General features: G+C 36.2%; 1 protein-coding gene across 12 annotated transcripts in view; it reads left to right on the top strand.

Moving 5' to 3' along the window:
• PBRM1 (polybromo 1) overlaps positions 1-20282 on the top strand; it is a 59869-nt gene that overhangs the window by 6367 nt on the left and 33220 nt on the right. For 8 of the 12 annotated variants that reach the window (XM_026857299.1, XM_026857291.1, XM_026857297.1 and 5 more), the window contains exons 8-14: positions 226-324; positions 1490-1575; positions 4142-4240; positions 5622-5713; positions 10221-10437; positions 18828-18969; positions 19544-19641. In XM_026857299.1, coding sequence (XP_026713100.1) covers positions 226-324; positions 1490-1575; positions 4142-4240; positions 5622-5713; positions 10221-10437; positions 18828-18969; positions 19544-19641 — 833 coding nt within the window. The remainder of the gene's footprint in view (positions 1-225; positions 325-1489; positions 1576-4141; positions 4241-5621; positions 5714-10220; positions 10438-18827; positions 18970-19543; positions 19642-20282) is intronic. The other 4 variants (XM_026857302.1, XM_026857295.1, XM_026857296.1 and 1 more) reach the window with 1 other exon arrangement.

Raw genomic sequence — 20282 nt, 5'->3', positions numbered from 1 at the left:
TGATCTTTTACTTAGCATTTGTAAGCTCTGTAAGGACTTGGGACTAATGTTTGTTACTTTCTTTTTTGATGACTTTTTTCTAGATAGTTCTGTCCTTTTTATAAATATGTTGTTTTTCTGTAAATGTTCCCTTTATTCTATATGAATTCCCTTTGCTTTTCACTACTTAATTCTCATGCTGTTTGAAGGCTGCCACTTCAACCAGTTCTGCTTTTTGTTGTATAGAATGGAACTTATAAAAGCATTCATGCAATGGCCAAGGATATAGATCTCCTGGCAAAGAATGCCAAAACCTACAATGAGCCTGGATCACAAGTATTCAAGGTTAGTTTCAGTTGTTCATAGTTTGATTTGAGTTCAGATTTTCTCTACTGCTTTCTATGCTGATTGATCCTTAAATGAATCTTTAGCATAAGACCCTAAAGACTCTGTTTGCATTTTTTTAAAAAAAATAGCTACCATTAGTGCCTATTCTTTTTTTTAAAATTGCCCTTAGCATAATTGGGATGTATGTAACCTTTTTTTTCTTGAGGTACGTGACTCTTTCCAGTTAAATTTTATCTCTGGATATGAGTTACATGACTTCTTTGGCTGAACGGAGGATCCCTGTATTTCTGTTTGAAGTTAAAATGGCCAAAACTACAGGTTCAAGTGATAGCAGTAATACTTGACTGTTATCTCCTTCCAGATGGCAGGAACTGTTGGTTTATCATAAGCTTCAAAACCAGAGTCATCCCTTCTTTTCATAGTTTTTGAAGATCATCTTTCTTTTAGCCATATTTTTGTGACCAGATTGCACTTCCTAACTTTTTCATACTTAGTTCACCAGCATTTTTTGTACAAGTTATCACATTGCTGTTTCCATGTACTCTGGAAGTAAGAGAATTTCAGTGGTAAATTATTCTTTTGTGTGATCAGTTTTTAAGGGCTTTGTAGTGAGACACCTTGTATATGTATAACACTATTATGTAAGTGGTTCTTGGACTTTTACAATTGCACTTTTGTTTGGATTGTAGTTTCAGTTCCTAGCAACCTTACTCACACTTGCAACCCCACTCAAAACTTGTAATCTTGATTTTGTGAACTGTTAACTCTGAATATTGATTCCACGGGTGTATAGTGAGAGCAAGCATTGTAAAGCTCAGTAATACTAGTAACTTTTTGATTACGAAGGCATAGAAACTCATTTGCTTGTTTAGTTCAAAGCAGTATTCAGGTATATTTACAAATTGTAGATTTTAATTTTTTTTTTTTTTTTTAAAGAATGTGACAAAAAATGAGCTTGAAGCTACTCAGCTGTTCTATTCAGTTTTTACAGTCTAGTGTGGGTGTATTTCAGGCAGGCTCTGTTCTTTGCTTCATTGCTCATGCAAAGTTGTTTTATACCTGAATGTAAAAACCCCTTCATTTTTTTTTTTAGATAGATGGATATACCTGATATAACAGTCTTCACTTTCAACATTAAACAAAATATTCTTTTAATTGACAGGATGCAAATGCGATTAAAAAAATATTTAATATGAAAAAGGCTGAAATCGAACACAGTGAATTGGCCAAGTCAAGTCTCCGAATCAGGTACTGCAAATAGAGTTCTTCTTATCTCATATAAAAATGTCTATAGACATTCCCTTAATTTTGCTGTGGAGAATACAACGGGAAATAATTGCTTGAAAACTTTGTTGTTGTTTTAGAAGTTATAAATCATAAGATAGTTTTTGGAAGAAAACTTTTTATTGAATTACTTCTGTGGTGAAATATTTCTGTGATGTACTTGATTATGAAAAACGGTGTCAGTCAATCTTTCATAGCTTAAACTGTGGCCAACTTCCACCATGTGTTAATAAGTTAATAAAAGGAATAGTGAGGAACGTGGTGGTTTGTTGTGCTTTGCTTTATGCTGGGTATTCTTAAACCTTGTTAGGAGCTGAAACGTGAGAGCTCAATGTTAGGTAGTGGCAGAAACATAGGAACAAGATCTCGGGCAAATATATTTATAGGGAAGTCCACATTATATAAACTTTTGTTTGAAAACAAATTTCTAGCTATGAAAAGAGATCAGTGAAGATCTAGACTTACTAATCAGTGAAGCACAGGTCTTAAATAGGCAGGTATAAAACACTGCTGATAGCTCTGTTTGTTAGATGGAGTGGTTTTATTTAGGAAACAGCATTTTCTTCCTGTGAAAATCCATAGTGTACAGAGAAGTGAAGCAGTCATTTTGGATGTTTCTTATCTGAAATGCGATTAGATTTCTTCTTGTATAAACTTTTTATTTAAGTAAAAAGTTTATATGAGAAGAGTACTTATGAGTACTTACGAGGTTTAGATATTACTTGCCAGTATGAGCCGTTAATAAAGCAATGTTTTGCAAGTCATCCAAGGAGTTATCAGACTTTTTACAAGTTGGACTCTCTTTTTGTATTTGAGCTGTTTACTGGTATTTGATGCTGGAAAATAAGTTCTGTCATTTCCTGCAATGGTTTGTATGGTACAGCTGAAAACACTAGCATTCCCTTACTTTACTGAAAGGCAATTTAAATTTTTTTGTTGTCTGAAAAATGTGTAGATGGTGCCAGTATTAAAAGTATTGATTAGGATTATTATGTATGAAAGAAGTGGAAGTTACCTGATTGATTTTTACTATGTGGTGCTTTGAGGCATTCAACCTGTGTAGTGTTTTTTCTGGTTCATTTGTTCAGTGTTAGCATACTTCCCATCTTTGGGTGAATCACTGTTGGAGCATGTAAAAATATAACAGCAGAAGTACTGTTAGGGAGTAATTCTCGACACATTTTAATAATTTTCCTTCTTAAAAGTATGTGTAGTGCCAGAAGACCTTGATTCTGCAGAAACTGAACATACATATTGTTTGCTTTGCAGCAACTAGAATTACATATAAGTGTAGAAGTTTTCTAATTAAATTATTTTATTTTATTTTTCTCACTGTATTGGCCTTTGGTGAAGTTCAGGATGTCACATGTGTGTGTGTGTATGATGTTTAATTTTGAGGCTTAACCCTTTTTCTTCAAAATAAAGCTGTTTGCATAAGAAGGGATGACAGATAAATCACACTGATATTTGTTAGTTGAATTCCTCTCTTGCACTGCCAACCCATTTCCACTTCTCAGCTACCTTATTCTAGATGTTCTCTTATGTACTGTGTTTTCAATAGACCTACAAATCCTGAAGTAATCTGAATGTCAGAATAATTGACAGCTCCCTTCTTTGTTTCTCTAACTTGGCAAAAAAAAATTACAATGCCTGAAGCAGGCTGAATGCCAAAATCTGGGGGTGAGAGAAAGGTATCATAAAAAGCAAACCTTTCACCAGTTGTTCTGCATTTCACTGGTTGCTTCTTTTATTGAACCATTATTCTTTCTTCATTTCTTTCTGCCTAATCTGCATCACAGAATCATTATACTGTATTTAAATTCATAATTCCTAACAGCTTAATTGTCTCAAATGGGGGTATCCTTTACCTATTGCTGATTTAGGTAAAATACTCCCCATAAATTCATTTAAAGACTACATACTATATTTTTCTTCAGAATTTGTATCTGGTTTTCTTTGTCATTGATAGATCAGGCTCAAATTCATCATAATGCTACTAACCTGAGTTCTACAGACATGTTGCCTCTGTGTCTGAAATCATGCTTTTCTATTGCAGAGCACATTGTATCCTTTGCCATAATAAATTGCTCTTTGTTGGTGCATTTAACTGTCCTCCCTTAAATAAAGTGGCAAAATAAAGTTGCTTGACATTATGCACTCTCAAGCAACTTCACAGTGATTTTGTTATGTATTGATAAAACATGATTGGATCTGTATGATTAGCTTCATCTGGATGCTGAGGAATATTTTGTTGACTGCTTTTACTGCTATTGTAAGCTGCGCTATGTGTATAGCTTTTAATCCTTAATCTAAATGTGACCTTCCTCTGACTCTATAAACAAAATCAATATTAATGCTGGGTCACTACATGTATCTTAGTATTACTTTACATTTTATATCTGTCTCTGAACCTTTTGGCTGATCTATCAAAGTAATTCTGTAAAAAGCTTTATCCTTGCTGCATCTTTTCTTGGGTCTAAGGTGGGCCTCTTTTTTTCCCATTTCCTTGGCTTGTCTCTTCTGCCTTAAGGACTCCATCAAATTTGACTGCTTCCAAGCTGACAGGTCCTTCCTCACAGGGTAAAGGCAGTGTTGGTGATGAGAGAAATTCTTCTAACAAATATTACCGGTAAGTAAATTATGGACTTGGAGGAAAAGCTGGGTTGTCATAATAAGGAAATGCTAAAATACGGGTGGTTTTTGGATTTGGGTTTGGTTTTGTTTGAGTTGAGAGTGCTCTTCAATATTGACGCAAATGCTTTTGCGATTCAAATATATTTCAGTCAAATATCTATTAAGTATGATTTAATAAGTTATTTTGCCGTAATTACTCTTCCATGTTTGATTTTATTTTTAACATTTCAAAACACCTGTCATGAAATACTCTATGCAATTATTTCCTTAGAAATGTTCTGAAGAACAGTATATTAAGCTTCGTTACAAAATAGAGCAGGTGAAAAAATCCATGGAAATATACTGTAGACCTGAAAAATTATATTTGGAGACTAAAAAGCAGTAAGTAGAACTAAGTAATTAAGAGATGGATGACAGAAAACAATGAAGCCTCTAAAAAGGAAGTATTGCATTTAGGATGCATTTATGGCAAACTTGCTGAGTAGACTGGTTCACTGGAGGCTTTCCCATTTGTTCTTTCAGTCATCAGTTGAGACTTTTGGTACCTAGCAAAAGTCTCGTGTCTAGAGTCTCTGGGTTACCATCTTGAAACACTACGACTCCTGGTTAATTCCCTGCGTGTGTAGTCTGAACTTCAGCTGTGAGGGTCCTGAAGGGATTGAGCATTTGTAGTACAGAGTTGGTGTCATTTTAACCAACGCATTCTGCTTTTTTGCAGTCTGCTCCCACAGGGCAAGGCTGAGCCCATTGCTGGGGGTGCCTAAGAGCTGACCTAGTAAAAAAGCAGAGATTGCCAGGCATAGCCTACAGTGTAGGTATGAAACGCTGTGCCCCAGGTTTGGGACAAAAGGGAGGAAGCGAGGGATGCTGAAGTCAGTGACAACGTAGCCAGCATGGATGCTGGTTTACTCCACCTAGAAAGCAGAGGAAGCTACTTCACACACAGGCACTCTGTGTGCTGAAAATGCCTAAGGCGGGGTTGGAGGTATGGAGGAGATAGCATGTACATCTTACAGCTGAATTCATGTAGACAAGATCAAATAACAAAGTTATTAATTGGGAGGGACTTGATATCATCCCCCTTCTCCCCTAGTAAATCAAATAAGTATTGAAAATATGACAGAAGATAGCTAGCTTGAGCTCTAGCTTTCTGTGTGTCCAGTTTTTTAGTTTGATGGACCATCTCTTTAGAGGCAAACTCATGGGTCTCTTGTTAAGGGCTCCAGTCTTTTCTTGCATAGTCATGTATGTATTCCTGATAGTGTAGGCAGCCATCGTCAGCTTCACTTGTTTACTGACACACTCTGGGTTGGTTAACATGATAAACATTTTCTCTTTTTTTAAATTTTTTTTTTTTTTTTTTTACTTTTTCACAGTAACAAAAGATCAGCCCAAGGGGATCGTTTATCAGCAATAACCATGGCTTTGCAGTATGGATCAGAAAGTGATGAGGATGCAGCTTTGGCTGGTAGGAACTGAAATGCAGTTTCTCTATTTATTTTCTTTAATTAAAATGTTTGGAATAAGCAAAACTGTAGAGCTCCTTATACATTCAAATATCTTTATTTCAAAAATATTTTGCACTGTTTCCAAACCCAGCATGTAATTCTGTTAAATGCAATCTCTGTTTCCTCTTAAGTATGAATTTATAAATGTACGGCTGATAAGATAGGGTAGGCCAAACTTGCTTGCATGTTTGTTTTATATTTAGTGTTTGTGTTTCCAACTATGCATATCCAAGCTTTAGGAAACTGTGGCTTGTTTTTATTACTTCTAAAATGAAACAGAAGAGGAGACGCTGCAGGAGACATTGGGTACTCCTTTCAGTAAAAGAGATTTACAGTGCTGCAGTTGTTTGAGAGAAATCTCCTTCACACTGGCTTGTTCTCTCTTTCTCTCTTGTGCTATTGGGTCTTCTAAGTGCCTGTTAGTTTTGTGGGTTTTTTGTAAATTGAAAATAATCTTACAAGGTATAAGGACAGATAAATGTTAGAATTTAATTTAGAAATATCTGATCTAGTCTAGCAGTCATGAAGTCTTGTATGAAGTTTTATGTTAACACAAAAACACATAAAAAAGCATGTGTTCATACAGCATCCTCAGTTTCATAATAAGCTGCTTTAGCATTATGCTACAATCATCTCTGCTGTAATACATGGATTATATCAGATATTTCAGTATTGTCATAATTTGTTACAGGTTGTCTTATATAAATTAGCCTGTCTTGATAGTACATTCTCAGTAACTTCCCTGCATTAATCTCAGAGCAGGTTTCTGCTTTTGTACATATACTGTTGTTTTATGTTTTGTTTACATTATTTCTGCGTTGATGTGAAATGACACATCTCTTCAGTACATATTTTTGGGGCATTTATTTCACACCTGGTAATAGAGTTGTACTCACTGCTGTTTTCCAGTGGATGGATATGCTGTAGAATTTTTTGGATCATTTTAGATCTTACAGCAAGCAAAAGCATTTTTATTTCTGGTTAGCCGAGTTCAGTTATTGCTTCAGAGCAGCTACTTTCTGGGAGGTGTGAGGAGTGTTTATTAGCTTGGTTCAGTGTGAATGTTAGATGCTATTTTTGCAAATTGTAATTCTGTAAAGATGCATAGTTTTTTATGTCTGTATGTGATTTAAATTCTTGAAGTGATTCTCATAGGGCCTTTCGTATGCATCTGAGATTTTTGCCTTGCTGCTGTCAAACCTCTTCTATCTTTATCTCATCCACTTAACAGGCAATGTCAATATTTTTGTCAGACCTCTGTCACTCTTAAGATTTTTCTGACCCTCCAACATACTGCTTGGACATTCCTATGCTTTTAGGTTCCAGATGAAAAGGATTTTAATTTAAACCAACTGATCTTTTCATTAGTTGCTTTGGTATCTCATCTTTTTTCCTTCCTCTAACATTTGTTTATGAGAACTAGGCTGCATGACTGGACATTAAAAGAACTTTCTCCTTGATACAGAGAACTAGATCTTTATGAGCTTCTTTGATTGTAGAAGTTGCCTAAGCAGTGAATATTGGTTTCCAACTTGGGAGTTTATCCTCACAGTTTCAGAGGGTGTTATGGTGTGATGGAGCTTGTAGATTTCCAGCTCACATGTACTAGGACATGAGCAGCTTCTACAGCTCCCTTGCTCCTCACTATAAATCTGTAAAGACAGGCATTGATGGTATTTATGTATTACTTATAAATATTTCATTAGGTAAACAGATTTTTTTTTTTTTATTATTTAGTTTAGCAATGATTTAATACTGGATGCTGCTTTTGGTTTGGTTTATTTTTGGTTAGACTTCGTGCATTCATTGTTGTGTAGGTGCTTTGGAACCACAAAGGAGACAATGTTGAAAGCAAATCTGAGTAAAGACTAATTTTCTTTCATATACATTCAAATACTTTCTCTTAGCTCTTCTGTGTCACCATTGAGTAAGAGTACATGTGTATATGTGTTTATATCTGATAATAAAACTCAGTTCTAGTTGTAAATGAGATAGCTTCCACGTTTTTGCAGTGAAATCAATTTAACATCACTGCATTACGAAGCTGTTCCTTTATTAGGAAACAGTCACTGCGGTATGGAATGAACAGCAGGAAATACATTTCGTTTGGGACTGTTGAAGGGCATGTATTTTGTGGTTATGGTTTACTGTGTTGGTTTGTTGTTTTTTTTTTTTGTATCTGCTAACTGTTGTTGTGGTAACAGCTGTGTGAAAGGGGAATAACTGACTGTTACTCTCCACTGCCAGCATGTGCTTGGTGGGGATATGGGACCTGGTGCTACTGCATATTAAACAATCTACAATCTTGCATTACATGGTTTGTTCCATAGCAAGATAGGGATTTTTCTGTCTTCTGATTTGAATAATACATTATTCTTCAGTTCGTAAGATAACAGGTTTCATGGTAGGAGAACACTATCATTTTCTGAATATGTAAGAATATATAATGTTTGACACATCACTTTTAAAGAACATACACATCATAATGAAAACGTTTATAGCTGTATTACACTATTATGTAAACACTTTTAGTGCCTGTTTAATTTACTTAGATTTTTATTTTAGGGAGTGCTTTGTGTTCTGCTTTTAATACAAAGGAAGTACACTTCTTATTTAAGGCATTGAACTGCTTTATTGCTGGCTGCCACAGGTCAGAGAACAGCAATATGCTTGACTAGTTTCTTATTTTTTCTGTTTCATAAAAACAAGTTGTTCTGCTTTTTATATTCTATTTCTTACTTTCTGATGGAGCACTCAGAACAGAACTGTTTGAGTAAACAAAACTGAAGACCACATTTTCCTGAATAATTATTTCGGAAACTTACTTTACCTGATAGGATTGTCTTAGCTGTTAGCATTTGTGTTTGAGTTGATATGTTAGGTACAGGAAAACTTAGTGCTACCTCCAGACTCTTGTTTCTACCTGAGTTACTCTGTCCAGCTCCTGCTTTGCTGGCTACTGTGTAGTAGATGATAGGCCATTAATTGATGCTGATTGGCATACAGGTAAATTAATTAGGATAATTCTGAGTGATTTCTGTGAATCAGTAATGAACGCCTTCATTATCTGTTTGGACATCTACTGAGGTCTGCTTGTGTTTTAACTTGTATTTAACTTGTCTGGCAGGTCCCATACATTCACATAGATCCGGAATGTCAGACAGCAGAGGAAAAAAGATAGTACTATGTTGTTATGCAGTCAGTGTCCCCTGGCTTTGTCATCATTTCAATATGTCTTTACTGAACTTGGATAGAAAGTTTGAAACACTGCCAGCCCTCTGAGCAATAATGAAAATGCCAGCTGGAAACTTGGCTTAAGTGTTAGAGAACTGTCTTTTGTGTAACTGAATTACCCAGTGTGTCATCTGCCAAGCTTTCCTTCAAACTTTAACTCATAAAAGGGAAAAAAGGGTGAATAATTTAACTCTAGTACATGCAGAACCACATAGATTTTGTGTTATGCCTAAATGCAGGGTACAGATTACATCATTTGTGTTACTGAGAGGTGTGGAAAGATTGTCCATTTATTCCTTTCCATCCTGTATTTCCACTACCAGCTTTTTTTTTTTTCCTTCCTGTTGTGTTTCTGTTGCTCATGTAATGTTTCTCCTAACTTTATCTGCAGTAAATGTTAGTTCTTCATAGCATTTCTTTCATCCTAATCCTGAAGCATAATATATGCTTCATATAGATAACTAGAGAAGTTTACTATAAAATTTGTAAATACTTTATTATGAAACATTTATGCTAATTATATAATAATTCTAAAATATTTTTTTCTCCTTCATTTTGCTGCATATATTAGAGGTGCAGGGCTTAGTGTCAGTTTTTTCTGCTAAACTTCACCGTTTTTTACCTGAGCTGTGATTAATATGGTCTAAAGGATTATAGAAATTTTGAAGTCACCTTTTTGATACATATGCAAAAATTCATTTCTAGTTTGCCATTTTGCTTAACTGGCTAGACAGCTTTGAGAATTCTAGACATGGTTTTTCAATTTGTATTCTGGTTGTGAGCTCTTGTCAGATAGCAGAATGGCAGTAGTTCAATATACAAAGGTGTTTGGCAGAAATACTAGTATTAATGGTTTGATGGGTAAATAAGGACATAGCTGTTGTATAGGTAGTGTGTGGTTGAATTGTCCTGTTACATAGTCTCATACATGAACACTTCTCAGCCCTTGTAGGTGGCAAGGATGTATTACCAGTGACAGAACTGAGATCTCATCTGATAAGAGAGATTGCAATACCTAGATAAAAGTGCTGGTTTTGTCAGCTTGAGACTCATAAGTTATATTTGTGATGTCCTTTTCTGAGGTATGCATCTGACTGCCAGAGAGTGAGTGAACACCCTCGATTGAGGGCTGCCTTTTCTTCTGGTTTAGATCTTTATCCATTTGAAAAGTCAACCAAAAAATACTCACTCTAAGTTGTCCTGCTGAGTTTCACATTTTTCCTTTCTGTGCAGCTGCTGCTCGTTATGAAGAGGGAGAATCTGAAGCCGAGAGCATTACTTCTTTCATGGACACTTCTAATCCTCTTTATCAGCTTTATGACACAGTTAGAAGTTGCCGGAATAATCAAGGCCAGCTCATATCTGAACCCTTTTTCCACTTGCCCTCCAAGAAAAAGTATCCTGATTATTATCAGCAAATTAAAACACCTATTTCCTTGCAGCAGATCAGGTAAGAAAACAGCATGCAAACTACATCTGGTGGGAGACTATTCAAGGATTTCTTTTATTTCCAGAATCCTATCCTGTGGTTGGGTTGTCGATACCTAATGCAGTATATACCATCTTTTCTCTAGATTTGATTGTTTCTTGTTTCAACTCAGTTCTGCATCAGTCTTTTGATCGTCTTTTATAGATGGATGCTGTTTGGTTTATTTTCCATGGAGTTTCATTTGTAATGTGCCTGAAATGTGGCCATATTGATAATTCTGAAGGCTAGGTGGGCTGCAGAGATGAAAGCTTCTGCAGAACCCCTTGCTATTCCCTTTCCTTGACCCTGATGGCTTGGTTACCTCTTACTGCCATGTTTCTTAAATTGGTAGTCTTCAGCAATGTGAATTATAGAAAGACACTTGTAATTACAACTAGTAATTGCTAGGTAGTTTCTTTTGTCTAGGTCACAGTATAACTCTGGAGAATAATTCTTTTCATTCATGATGTAGCTAGTCTGGGCTGAAGTAAGCAGTGCACCATTTGTAAATCTGTGAGCTGTGAAAAGTTCATGAAGTGCCAGAGTGCAGTTGTCAGATTAAAAACTCGAGTGAAAAGAAGTGAGCAGTATCTTTCTTTAGTGGTCCAAGATAATCTAATACAATGGATATGTGTCAGGGTCCTGAGTGCATTAATAGACCTTAATGGCACTGACCAGCCTCGGGTGGCCCTGGTCTTGTGCCCAGTGGCCACTGGGGCTCCAGTCCCTGCCTGGGTTACACTGCAGGAGCACTGGTTCTCCAGCTTCAGTGAGTGAGGGCTGGACCCCAACATTGTTCACGTGTTTGTAATCCATTCTAATACATAGGTCTATAAATTTTAGTTGTACCATAATCTGATCTGCTAGATGTGGTATAATTGTTGAAAAATAACTCAGAAAGTAACAAAGCTGCTTTTTTTTTTTTTTTTAACCTGTCAAAGGGTGTTTTGCATGTGCTGGGGTACAAGTATGGAGCTGCTACACTGTCTATTCATCAGGGACTTTAAAGCATTTTTTCTTATGTCTTAAGACACTTACTTTTCCAAGCCAACAGCTGTACTGTCTTGAATGAAGCACAAAATGTACTTGATGGAAAAAAAAAAAAAAGGTGAAATTGAGAAAAATCATTGACAGTTGTCAGGAAGCTTTTTGTCTGAATGTACCAAAGAGTATCAGCTTAAATGATCTATAAATGGCTTTAATTGGGAGAAACCTTCCATTAAAAATATCCTTGATATCAATTATAGGACAAATAATTTGCCATAGGGAGACAGCTCTGTTTCTGCATTCCTTACAGTGTAGGCAGGTTGCATCTGGCTATGTGAGCAGTACAGCAATTTCATGCAAATGTATGAAGAACTGTAGAAAAAAAATTATTTATTTTCTGAGAGCTTAGAAAATAAAAAGAGACAGACCATCTTTTTAGAAACAGTGTTTCTAGCTCACAAGTTAAAGTACAGTATTTATAATAGTCCAACTTCTTTTAGCAAATTCTGAAATTCAACTGTTCTTTAAATTACCACATAATCTTTACTTCTTATTATACCTAAAAAGCCTTGACGTCATGCATATGTGTACTTAATTGAAGTGCTTTAAGGGGCAACTGAAGCTGGCTTGATTTCACTGATATTTCAAATGTCTTTAGTTATTCAAAACTGCCACTCATCAGGGGTGGATTTCTTTGGTGTTTGGGTTTTTTTTGGTGTTGAGGACATTTTCTGTGTTTTGTACTTCTTGGGTTTTTTTGAGATGTACATACAACAAGCATATCTTCTGTTCACATATGGGGACAGAAAAAGTTAATTGTCATAGTGAAAGGTTGAAGGTGTTGGAGTAAAGCCTAGCATTCCTGTCTCATATCTGTTTCACTTTGGCATCTGGCTACCTAGGTTATCCTGCCAGAGTGACCTGTGAAATGTGTAGCCATTGCAAATTTTAGAGCTAGTCATGTATTTCAGGAGTTTGTGTGTGTTAAATGCAGGAAAAGCCTTGAAAAAAAACCACATGATTTCTGGAGGGAGAGTATGGGCATGTTTTGTTTTAATGCAGTGTACATTATAATTGTCATGAACATTTGAGCTGAGTGCTGGTCCCGAGCTGTTCCTGGATGTGGGAGATAATCCTGCTGATGGCTTTAATTTTCTGTTACTTCCCTTGTGACTTGCTCTTTACAGAATCACAGGATAACTGAGATCAGAAGCGAGACCATCCAGTCCAACCCCTGGCTATAGCAGGGTCACCCGGAGCTAGTTACCCAGACCTGTATCAGTCCAGTTTTGAATACCTCCACATGTGGAGAATCCACAAGCTCTCTGGGCTACCAGTGCCAGTGTTTGACCTCTCTCACCGTTTTTTTTTTTTTAAAAAAAAAACAAAACAAAAGGGATGTTTTTCTTGTGTTCAGGTGAAATTTCATGTGTTTCAGTTTGTTCTGGTTACCTCTTGCCCTGTCAGCAGGCACAGCTAATAGGAATCTGACTTCCTCTTCGTTCCCTCCTGCCAGATGTTCATACACACACTGATGAGACTCCTCTGCCTCAAACAGGACAAAACACTAAGCTGTAGAACAAGAATACCCTATTTAAAAAGAAAGGCATGACACTGTGAGGGCTGTGACTTTCGAGTGTCATAAAAGTGCATGGTGTGGAGGTTATTATGCAAAATTAACATTGCTGGTGAAAAGTCATTCTGTAATTATAAATGACAGGAGGAATAGTCAGGAAATAATGCAGGAGAATATGTTCAGTTACCCGGTACATAAGTGCTAGATTCTGGCAAACTTACAAGAACTGTGCTTCTCATTAAATTTTACAGTGTTACTATGATCCCTAAGGCAAGTGGGTCAGGCTTTTCTACACCAGAGGAGGGAAGTGCTCCAGGGAATTCCCTGGCAGCAGTTCTCTCCTAAAACATGTGTGGGTGCACGGGCACTGAAATTGGTATCTTCATTGGCACACCCTGGTGTCTTGCATTCCAGGAAGCTGCGGTTGTAGTTGAACTTATAAAAAATGCGTGGATCTAGTGTATAACATGCTTAGTTTTGTGTGATGTCTACTATTTGAGGATTTGAAATGCATTTATCTTACGAATGTGCATTCTTTTGGACAGTGGTCTCTGACACTAATCTAAACGTTACATTTTACTGCACTGGCATGTGTTGAGGTTTTTCTGAAACTGTGAGATTTGTGGTGGCTCTTGTTGCGTTTGGATTAATTATTACTTATTTGAGTTGCACCTATACTAAATGTGGTCATCTGGTCAAGCATATTTAACAACTTCTAGTAACATGGCAAACAAAGGAGTGGAACTTACCTTGAAGTAAGGGAGAATCCTGTCTGGGTTAAAGCCTGAATGGTTTATAGAGAATTTTTTTTTTTTTTTAAATAGCAGAGCTTAAGCCCATTACAAATTAAGTTCTTAATTTTAAAAAAATAAAATTTACATTACGATTTTATTATTACATTTACTTTGGAAAAATAATATGTCACTGTTTCTGTTTGCTTAATTTATGAATGAGCCAATTGGGAAAATATTCCCTATAGAGAAAATTATTACTCTGTAATATTTAGAATACTTTGTAAATTTTCACTTAGTCTGAGATTTAGCAGATCTTTCATTCCTTTTTTCACTTAATATTATTTGTTTGACTATCGTACATTTTTAAAATCATCTGTCTGTATAACCAGTTTTCCTACCTTAGCAAGTACTTTCTGTGCATATTGTATGTAAGACCTTTATAAAATCACAGGTTCAAGTTAACAAGGTTCCCAACGACCCTTATAAGACTACCATCATTCCTCAATAGGATATTTGTCAAATGCCTTTCTTGATTGCATGAATTCTTTGTTACTGGGCTTTTTCCCAAAGAGGCAAGACTAGCACTTCACCATTTCTGAATAAAAGGAAATGTTACATGAAAACTGTTTTTAACCATGTAAAAAGTTTGTTGTGAAACTGCATTTCATATTCTAAATTCAGAAAAGTCACGATACTTTAGTTCTGCTGAGTTTGAGTCTGGTGAAACCTGTTCAAAGTACTTCTGTGAATAAACTTCATAATTAATCATGCTATTGTTTACTGACATCAAGTGCATTGAAGAGGATGGTAAGGTAGGAAGTTATTTGCAGACTAGAACAGTATTACTTTTATGCCTGTGCATTTTTTATTCTTTATATGTGTTTTTGGAGGTTGTCTATCTTTCCAAACCGTATGGGCCAAGTCTTGATTTTTACTTTTGCTGTCTGGCCTTTCATGAATACAGCTGTGAATGTAAGTTGCTAGCTTAAAATCAGGTGGCCTGCACATTGATTATTTGGTTGTGGATAAGCAAGTGCTGATAGAAGCAAGATTTTATTTCCTGATAAGATAACTTGAATGATAGCTTATCCTTCCTTTTTTAAGACAGTGTTTCCTCTTCCTCTTGTCTTCTGCCTCTAGGTTAAGATTTAAAGGAGTAAGATATAATTAGGCTGCTTTTCTTCACTTCTGAGATATTGTCAGGGTCCTCGCCTACTCCCATCAGCCTAAAGATTCTGTTTCTACAGGGTCACAAGAGAGCAGAGAACCAGCGCACGTAGAATGGTATATTTAAGACTAATGGCAACTTAGAATGTTTTTCCTACTTTTTGGTGCTTCAGTGTTCATCTGCTGCATTATAATGTTCATAGGTCACTGCCTAAATACACACAGATGGGAGTTAGTGTGGGATGACAAGGCTATGTGGAGTCAGTGGTATATTTTTAGGTGAAGCATTTGATAGTAGAGTTCTGGGGTCTGCTTGAGCTACCTCTCTGTCTCTGGGAGAAGAGGTAAAGCAAATCCCAGATTTGTTAGTGTCATGTGGCTTGGGATCTGCTGATATGAAGAGTCGCCAATTTCTTTTACCATATCATGAAATTGTACAGGATGGATTTAGCATTCTCTTTGTAAAAAGAAAATTTTTGCAGGCAGGATGTATTCCCTAGGAAACACTATTGCCTTGCTTGTTCTGGCAATAGGCAGAAGGATATGGCAAATTCCCCCTTTCCTCAGTTCAATAAAACTGTCCCCTAAACATACAGAATTTGATTGATCAGGATCTGTTACTAAACAGTAGATCTGATTTATAGTATCATGCTGACAGTGTAACTTCATAGATTCTGAATTTACAGGTGATAAGGATATAGAGTTTTCTATTGGCTATGGTGTATTAGCGATATCGTCATTCATCTTGAGTATTTTTAGTCAGTGTAATCCTAGACCTTCTGCGATTCTTTCAGCTTTAAGTTGGATGCAGAACAACTCCAAATAAAGACAAGTAGTACCAAGCGATACAGGGAGAAACAATTTGCATTGAAGAAGTATTACTTCAATTAAGATGTCCTTTAGGTTACTCTTTCAGAAAGCTGCATCCAGACCTCAGCAATCAAAATGTGAATTTACAATTCTGTAATTCTAATTTGGTAATTAATTGGAAGACTAGATACTTTTACAGTTTTTATTCTTCCTGCTGTCCAGTCTCCCGAAACTTGTTTAAATTCTCTGGCAGAGGGCAAACATCCCAGAGTTGCACAAGGATGATTATAAACTACATGCTACTAATATTTAAGCAAAATTTGAGCCAGGAGTTGAAAAGCAGGAACACTGCATGCAGACTGGCTTACTTTCAAGATCTACTCTGCAGTTCATCCTCTTCTGAGGACTTTATCCCAGCTTGGTTGTTAAGAATTCTGATTTTCTTGCCCTCCAGCAAATGTTTTTATCAATAAAAAACATTGAGACATATTAGACATTTGACTTAAGCATTTACTATTCAAATCTAAAGCAGTTGTGGTAGTATGCACTTTATTAGATCCTTAGTTAGAGCCTTATTCTGCAAATTTGTCAGTATGAGTTGTCACTTGGAAACAAATTATGCTGATGGGGTCTACATCCAAGGGGAGAAAAAAGTCTGTTGGTGAGCATTTCTCTCCAGTGCTGCTCCTTAATTGATTTCTGCACAGGACTTTCTTCTTGATTTATTTTTTTCATGTGCTGATTATTTTTTTTTTTATGTTCTTAATCTCTAAAGTAGTTTAGCTGACTTGAGTACCTTTATCTAAGATGTAGAATTGCCTTTAGACATTATTTTTGTTTTCCATTAGTCTTTTGAAAGTTTGAATCTATTTTACAAACATCTGTAATAACATCAGTAAACAAGGAAATTATCGCTTGTTTACACACTTAATTACCCTATGTGCCTTGCCAAATTAGAATGTTCTTAAATAATTCTGTTTTGAAAAAATTAAAGCTAACTTTTGCTGGTTTTGATAAATAAGAACTTATTAGTTGGGGTTTTTGATTCAAGTTTTATAGGCCTTTCTATTCCATGTTTTCTTGAGTATTCCCTTAATGATGTGTTAGCTTTTGTAACACCAATAGGTGTTTGTGTGCTGAAGTCCTGTAATTGCTTGTCAACAGGAATTAATTTTAGTCAATAGATTTTGCTTTCTGTACCAGAGAGTGTTCAGGTTAGCTGGAGGTGATGTAAGGTGGCCTGTAGTGTTTGTTACCAGATGGTGGCAAAGAGCATGAAACAGAATCAGTGTTTATGTTCTCATTAGTTATAAGCCTGTGCATCATATGCTAGTGGTTTAGGGCAAAATAATCCTGAATTTAATGGGCTTTTTGTTTTGGTTTTGACTTTTTTTAATACCAGTCACATATTCCTTAACCTATGCAAATAATTGTTGCTGGAGTTTTACAAGGTAGAAATGGAGGCTGACTTTGCCTTTTCTTCGTGGAAATTTAAGTGGCATCCAAACTCTTTTGCTTTTGAGGGTGGGTGGGTGTGTTTTGTGTAGTAGTATTATTATTATATTTGTATTTTTTACTAATCTAATGAAAATTATATTGGTAACTCTCCTTAATTTGGAATTGCAGAGTGAGTGAAGCTGACAGGAAAACTTTTAAATTATCTGTTGTTTCTGGTGGAAACATTGAAAATAATCTAAACAATATGCATAAAGGTTTGCATGATACCGATGTCTTAAAGTGTTAAAAAAGATACATGAACCTAAAATGGTTTGGTTTAAATGAGAACAGCAACAAGTAATTTTCTCCACGTCTTACATTTAGGATATTTGTCCAAAATTTTTTTTTTTGCTTTTCTTATAGTCTTTGAGGACACACTAGTTCTTCAGATCTGAAAGAAATGAAAAAATCCACTACATTTCAGTAAGACATATGTAGCTGCCATCCTGGCAACATGTAGTCAGTTGGATGTCTCCTGCAAAATGTATTTCCATCGTGACAGCTTTATAGACAGGTGTGCACTTCTCAGTAGTTTTTAGAGCAGTTTCAGCTCTGTGCCACGTTTAGTCCAACTGTGACTTCCTCATCCTTGGCTGACTAGTGAAGAGTCCTGTTTAACAACAAGTTGAACACTGTTACTCTTTGTTTGCTGGTTCAGCTGTAAGGTCACCCTGGCAGGTAAGGTTTTGGCCTAAAAGCTACTATATTAAATTTAGTTTGTGGTAGTGCTTATGCCCCATCAGGCAGGCTCATGTTCAGCTAGATGCTGTAGAAAGCAGACCAGGTTTAAAGGCAGTGTGTAACTGGTGGATGTGACAGGCAAGCGGGTGAGAAAGGAGATATGAAGGAGGATGACTGCATTTTGCAGTTATGATAGGGTTTGGTTTTTGTGTTGTTGCAGATTACTGTTTTCTGTTGTGTTTAATGAGGTGTTGGAAGGTTTAAAAGAGTTGGCTAGAACATCCACCACTTTTGTGCAGGGAAATACGAGAAAACACATTGTTATTGGCAAACTTAGTGCACTGATTCATCCACTTAGCATATGAAAAATGACTTTTTCTTTGTCGTTAGTTCTTTTCTGACTGTTTTCATATGACATGCACTTTGCTGATAACAGCACTCAACAACTAAGCGGCTTTAAGAGAAGGCAAAAGTTGAAGGGGGATAACAGGAGTGTTGGGCAGTTTTGTTTCTCACTGAAGATGAGTGGAATTGATGTGCAGGAAAGGCAGTGTTCGTGGCTGTGTGGAGCTAAACCCATCAGATTAACATCATACCCAGGCCCTACAGGTCACAGCTGAGGTGTACTGGATTCGTCTGAGCAGGCTGTGCTTCTGCCTCATCTGTACCACATCTTGTATGAAAGCAGGACTGCAGTCTGCTCAACTTTAAAGAAGGCAGCTTTCAGAATTATTAAAGTCATTCTTTAAGAGGAGATATGTTTCCCTAACATAGTTATAATTGAAAGATGTTACTGCAGCATCAGAAAAAGAAAACACATTCCTGTAATTAGAGCTCTTTGGATATAGATTTATTATGAAAATGTTAAGGAACTGTTTTGTGTGTGTAACTTGTGAAATACGGTATTTCTCTTTTGTTAGAACCAAGCTGAAGAACCATGAATATGAAACTTTAGATCAGCTGGAGGCTGATCTGAACTTGATGTTTGAAAATGCCAAGCGCTACAATGTTCCCAATTCTGCCATCTATAAAAGAGTGCTGAAAATGCAGCAGGTTATGCAGGTATGTGGAGTAGAACAATAAAAAGAATATAACTTCACACATTAGTTTATTTTCTCAATGAATATTTTTGCAAAAAATTTTTAACTAGACCTGTATTTGCAGTAGAATTTTCTTGCTTGGGGGAAGTACGGGAATGAAGAGCATCATAGGGTGATTTTTCTTCAGCACATCTGCTGCCTTATGTGATTTCTTTTGGTCACTTTTATTCCTTACTATGACTCTTAACCAAATTAAGTTGTGAGAAAATCGATGATCTGGGAGGACTTGCAGGTAATGGGAGGATGCTAAAACACTTCAGATTTCATGAAGCGTTCCAGCTAAGTACTGCTGTTTGTAATGGCTTTGTTTTCAAATTTGTTCCTCAAAATTTTTTCTGACAGTTAAAAATAATTATACTGCTGTTTTATATTGGTCATCTTACATTAAATATGTCACTGGAAATATTTTGATAATGGTTTAGTCTCAAAACCTGTAGATGCATCTTTCATTGTGCATCTGTTCTGTTCTGATATTTAATACTGTTCTGGAGATGTCCAACGGTGAGTTTGGCTTCAGGCATTTGTTATTTTTTCAGGCAAAGAAGAAGGAGCTTGCTAGGAGAGATGACATTGAGGATGGAGACAGTATGATTTCTTCAGCTACATCTGATACTGGAAGCTCAAAAAGGAAAAGGTATGCACTTCTGTCGTTCCTGCAGACCATGATTGCTAAATCTTTTATTTGTTAAAGAGAATATTAAGCCATGGTTTTTAGCATGTGTAAGGATTTGTAATTTTGAAACTTAACCTCAGTAAGTGTTGGTTCTAATTGATTCAGTACTATTTGCTGACTTTTATTTTCCTCTATAGGCCTATTAGTTGGCAGTTGTCAACATAACTGGTTCAGTAAATGACACAGACAATATAGTTGCATGAATTAAGTGATCTTGTCAGTGGATTTCAGGATTTTTATCTGTGGTTTGTTTTGGGGGGTTTTTTTTAGCCTGGTGTGTGGACTGTCTTCACAAGTTGTTAGCAATTATTATTTCTTTACTACTACTTCTCCAATATATGACTGTTTATGTAGTTTGGGTAGCAATTTCAGAATATAATTAAAGTTAACAGTATGGTTGAATAAATGTTTTGAAAGTTTACAGTACTGGTCTATGAATGTCTTTATTTGGCATAACGTTTTAATTTTTCATGACCTGAACTCTGCTTGACAAGTTTTCATCGTTCATGTTAGAGGACTGCTTCTCTCTCTCCCTTCTGAATTTGCACTCTTTGGTTGGTTACCTGTCAACAGCTGGGCCAAAGAGGGTATTTGACAGATAG

Source organism: Athene cunicularia, assembly GCF_003259725.1.
Source record: "Athene cunicularia isolate RWA chromosome 12 unlocalized genomic scaffold, athCun1 chr12_part1, whole genome shotgun sequence".
In the NCBI taxonomy this organism is placed as follows: Eukaryota; Metazoa; Chordata; class Aves; order Strigiformes; family Strigidae; genus Athene; species Athene cunicularia.
The sequence above is the reverse complement of the archived record's forward strand: the minus strand, read 5'-3'. Positions and strand labels throughout refer to the sequence as shown.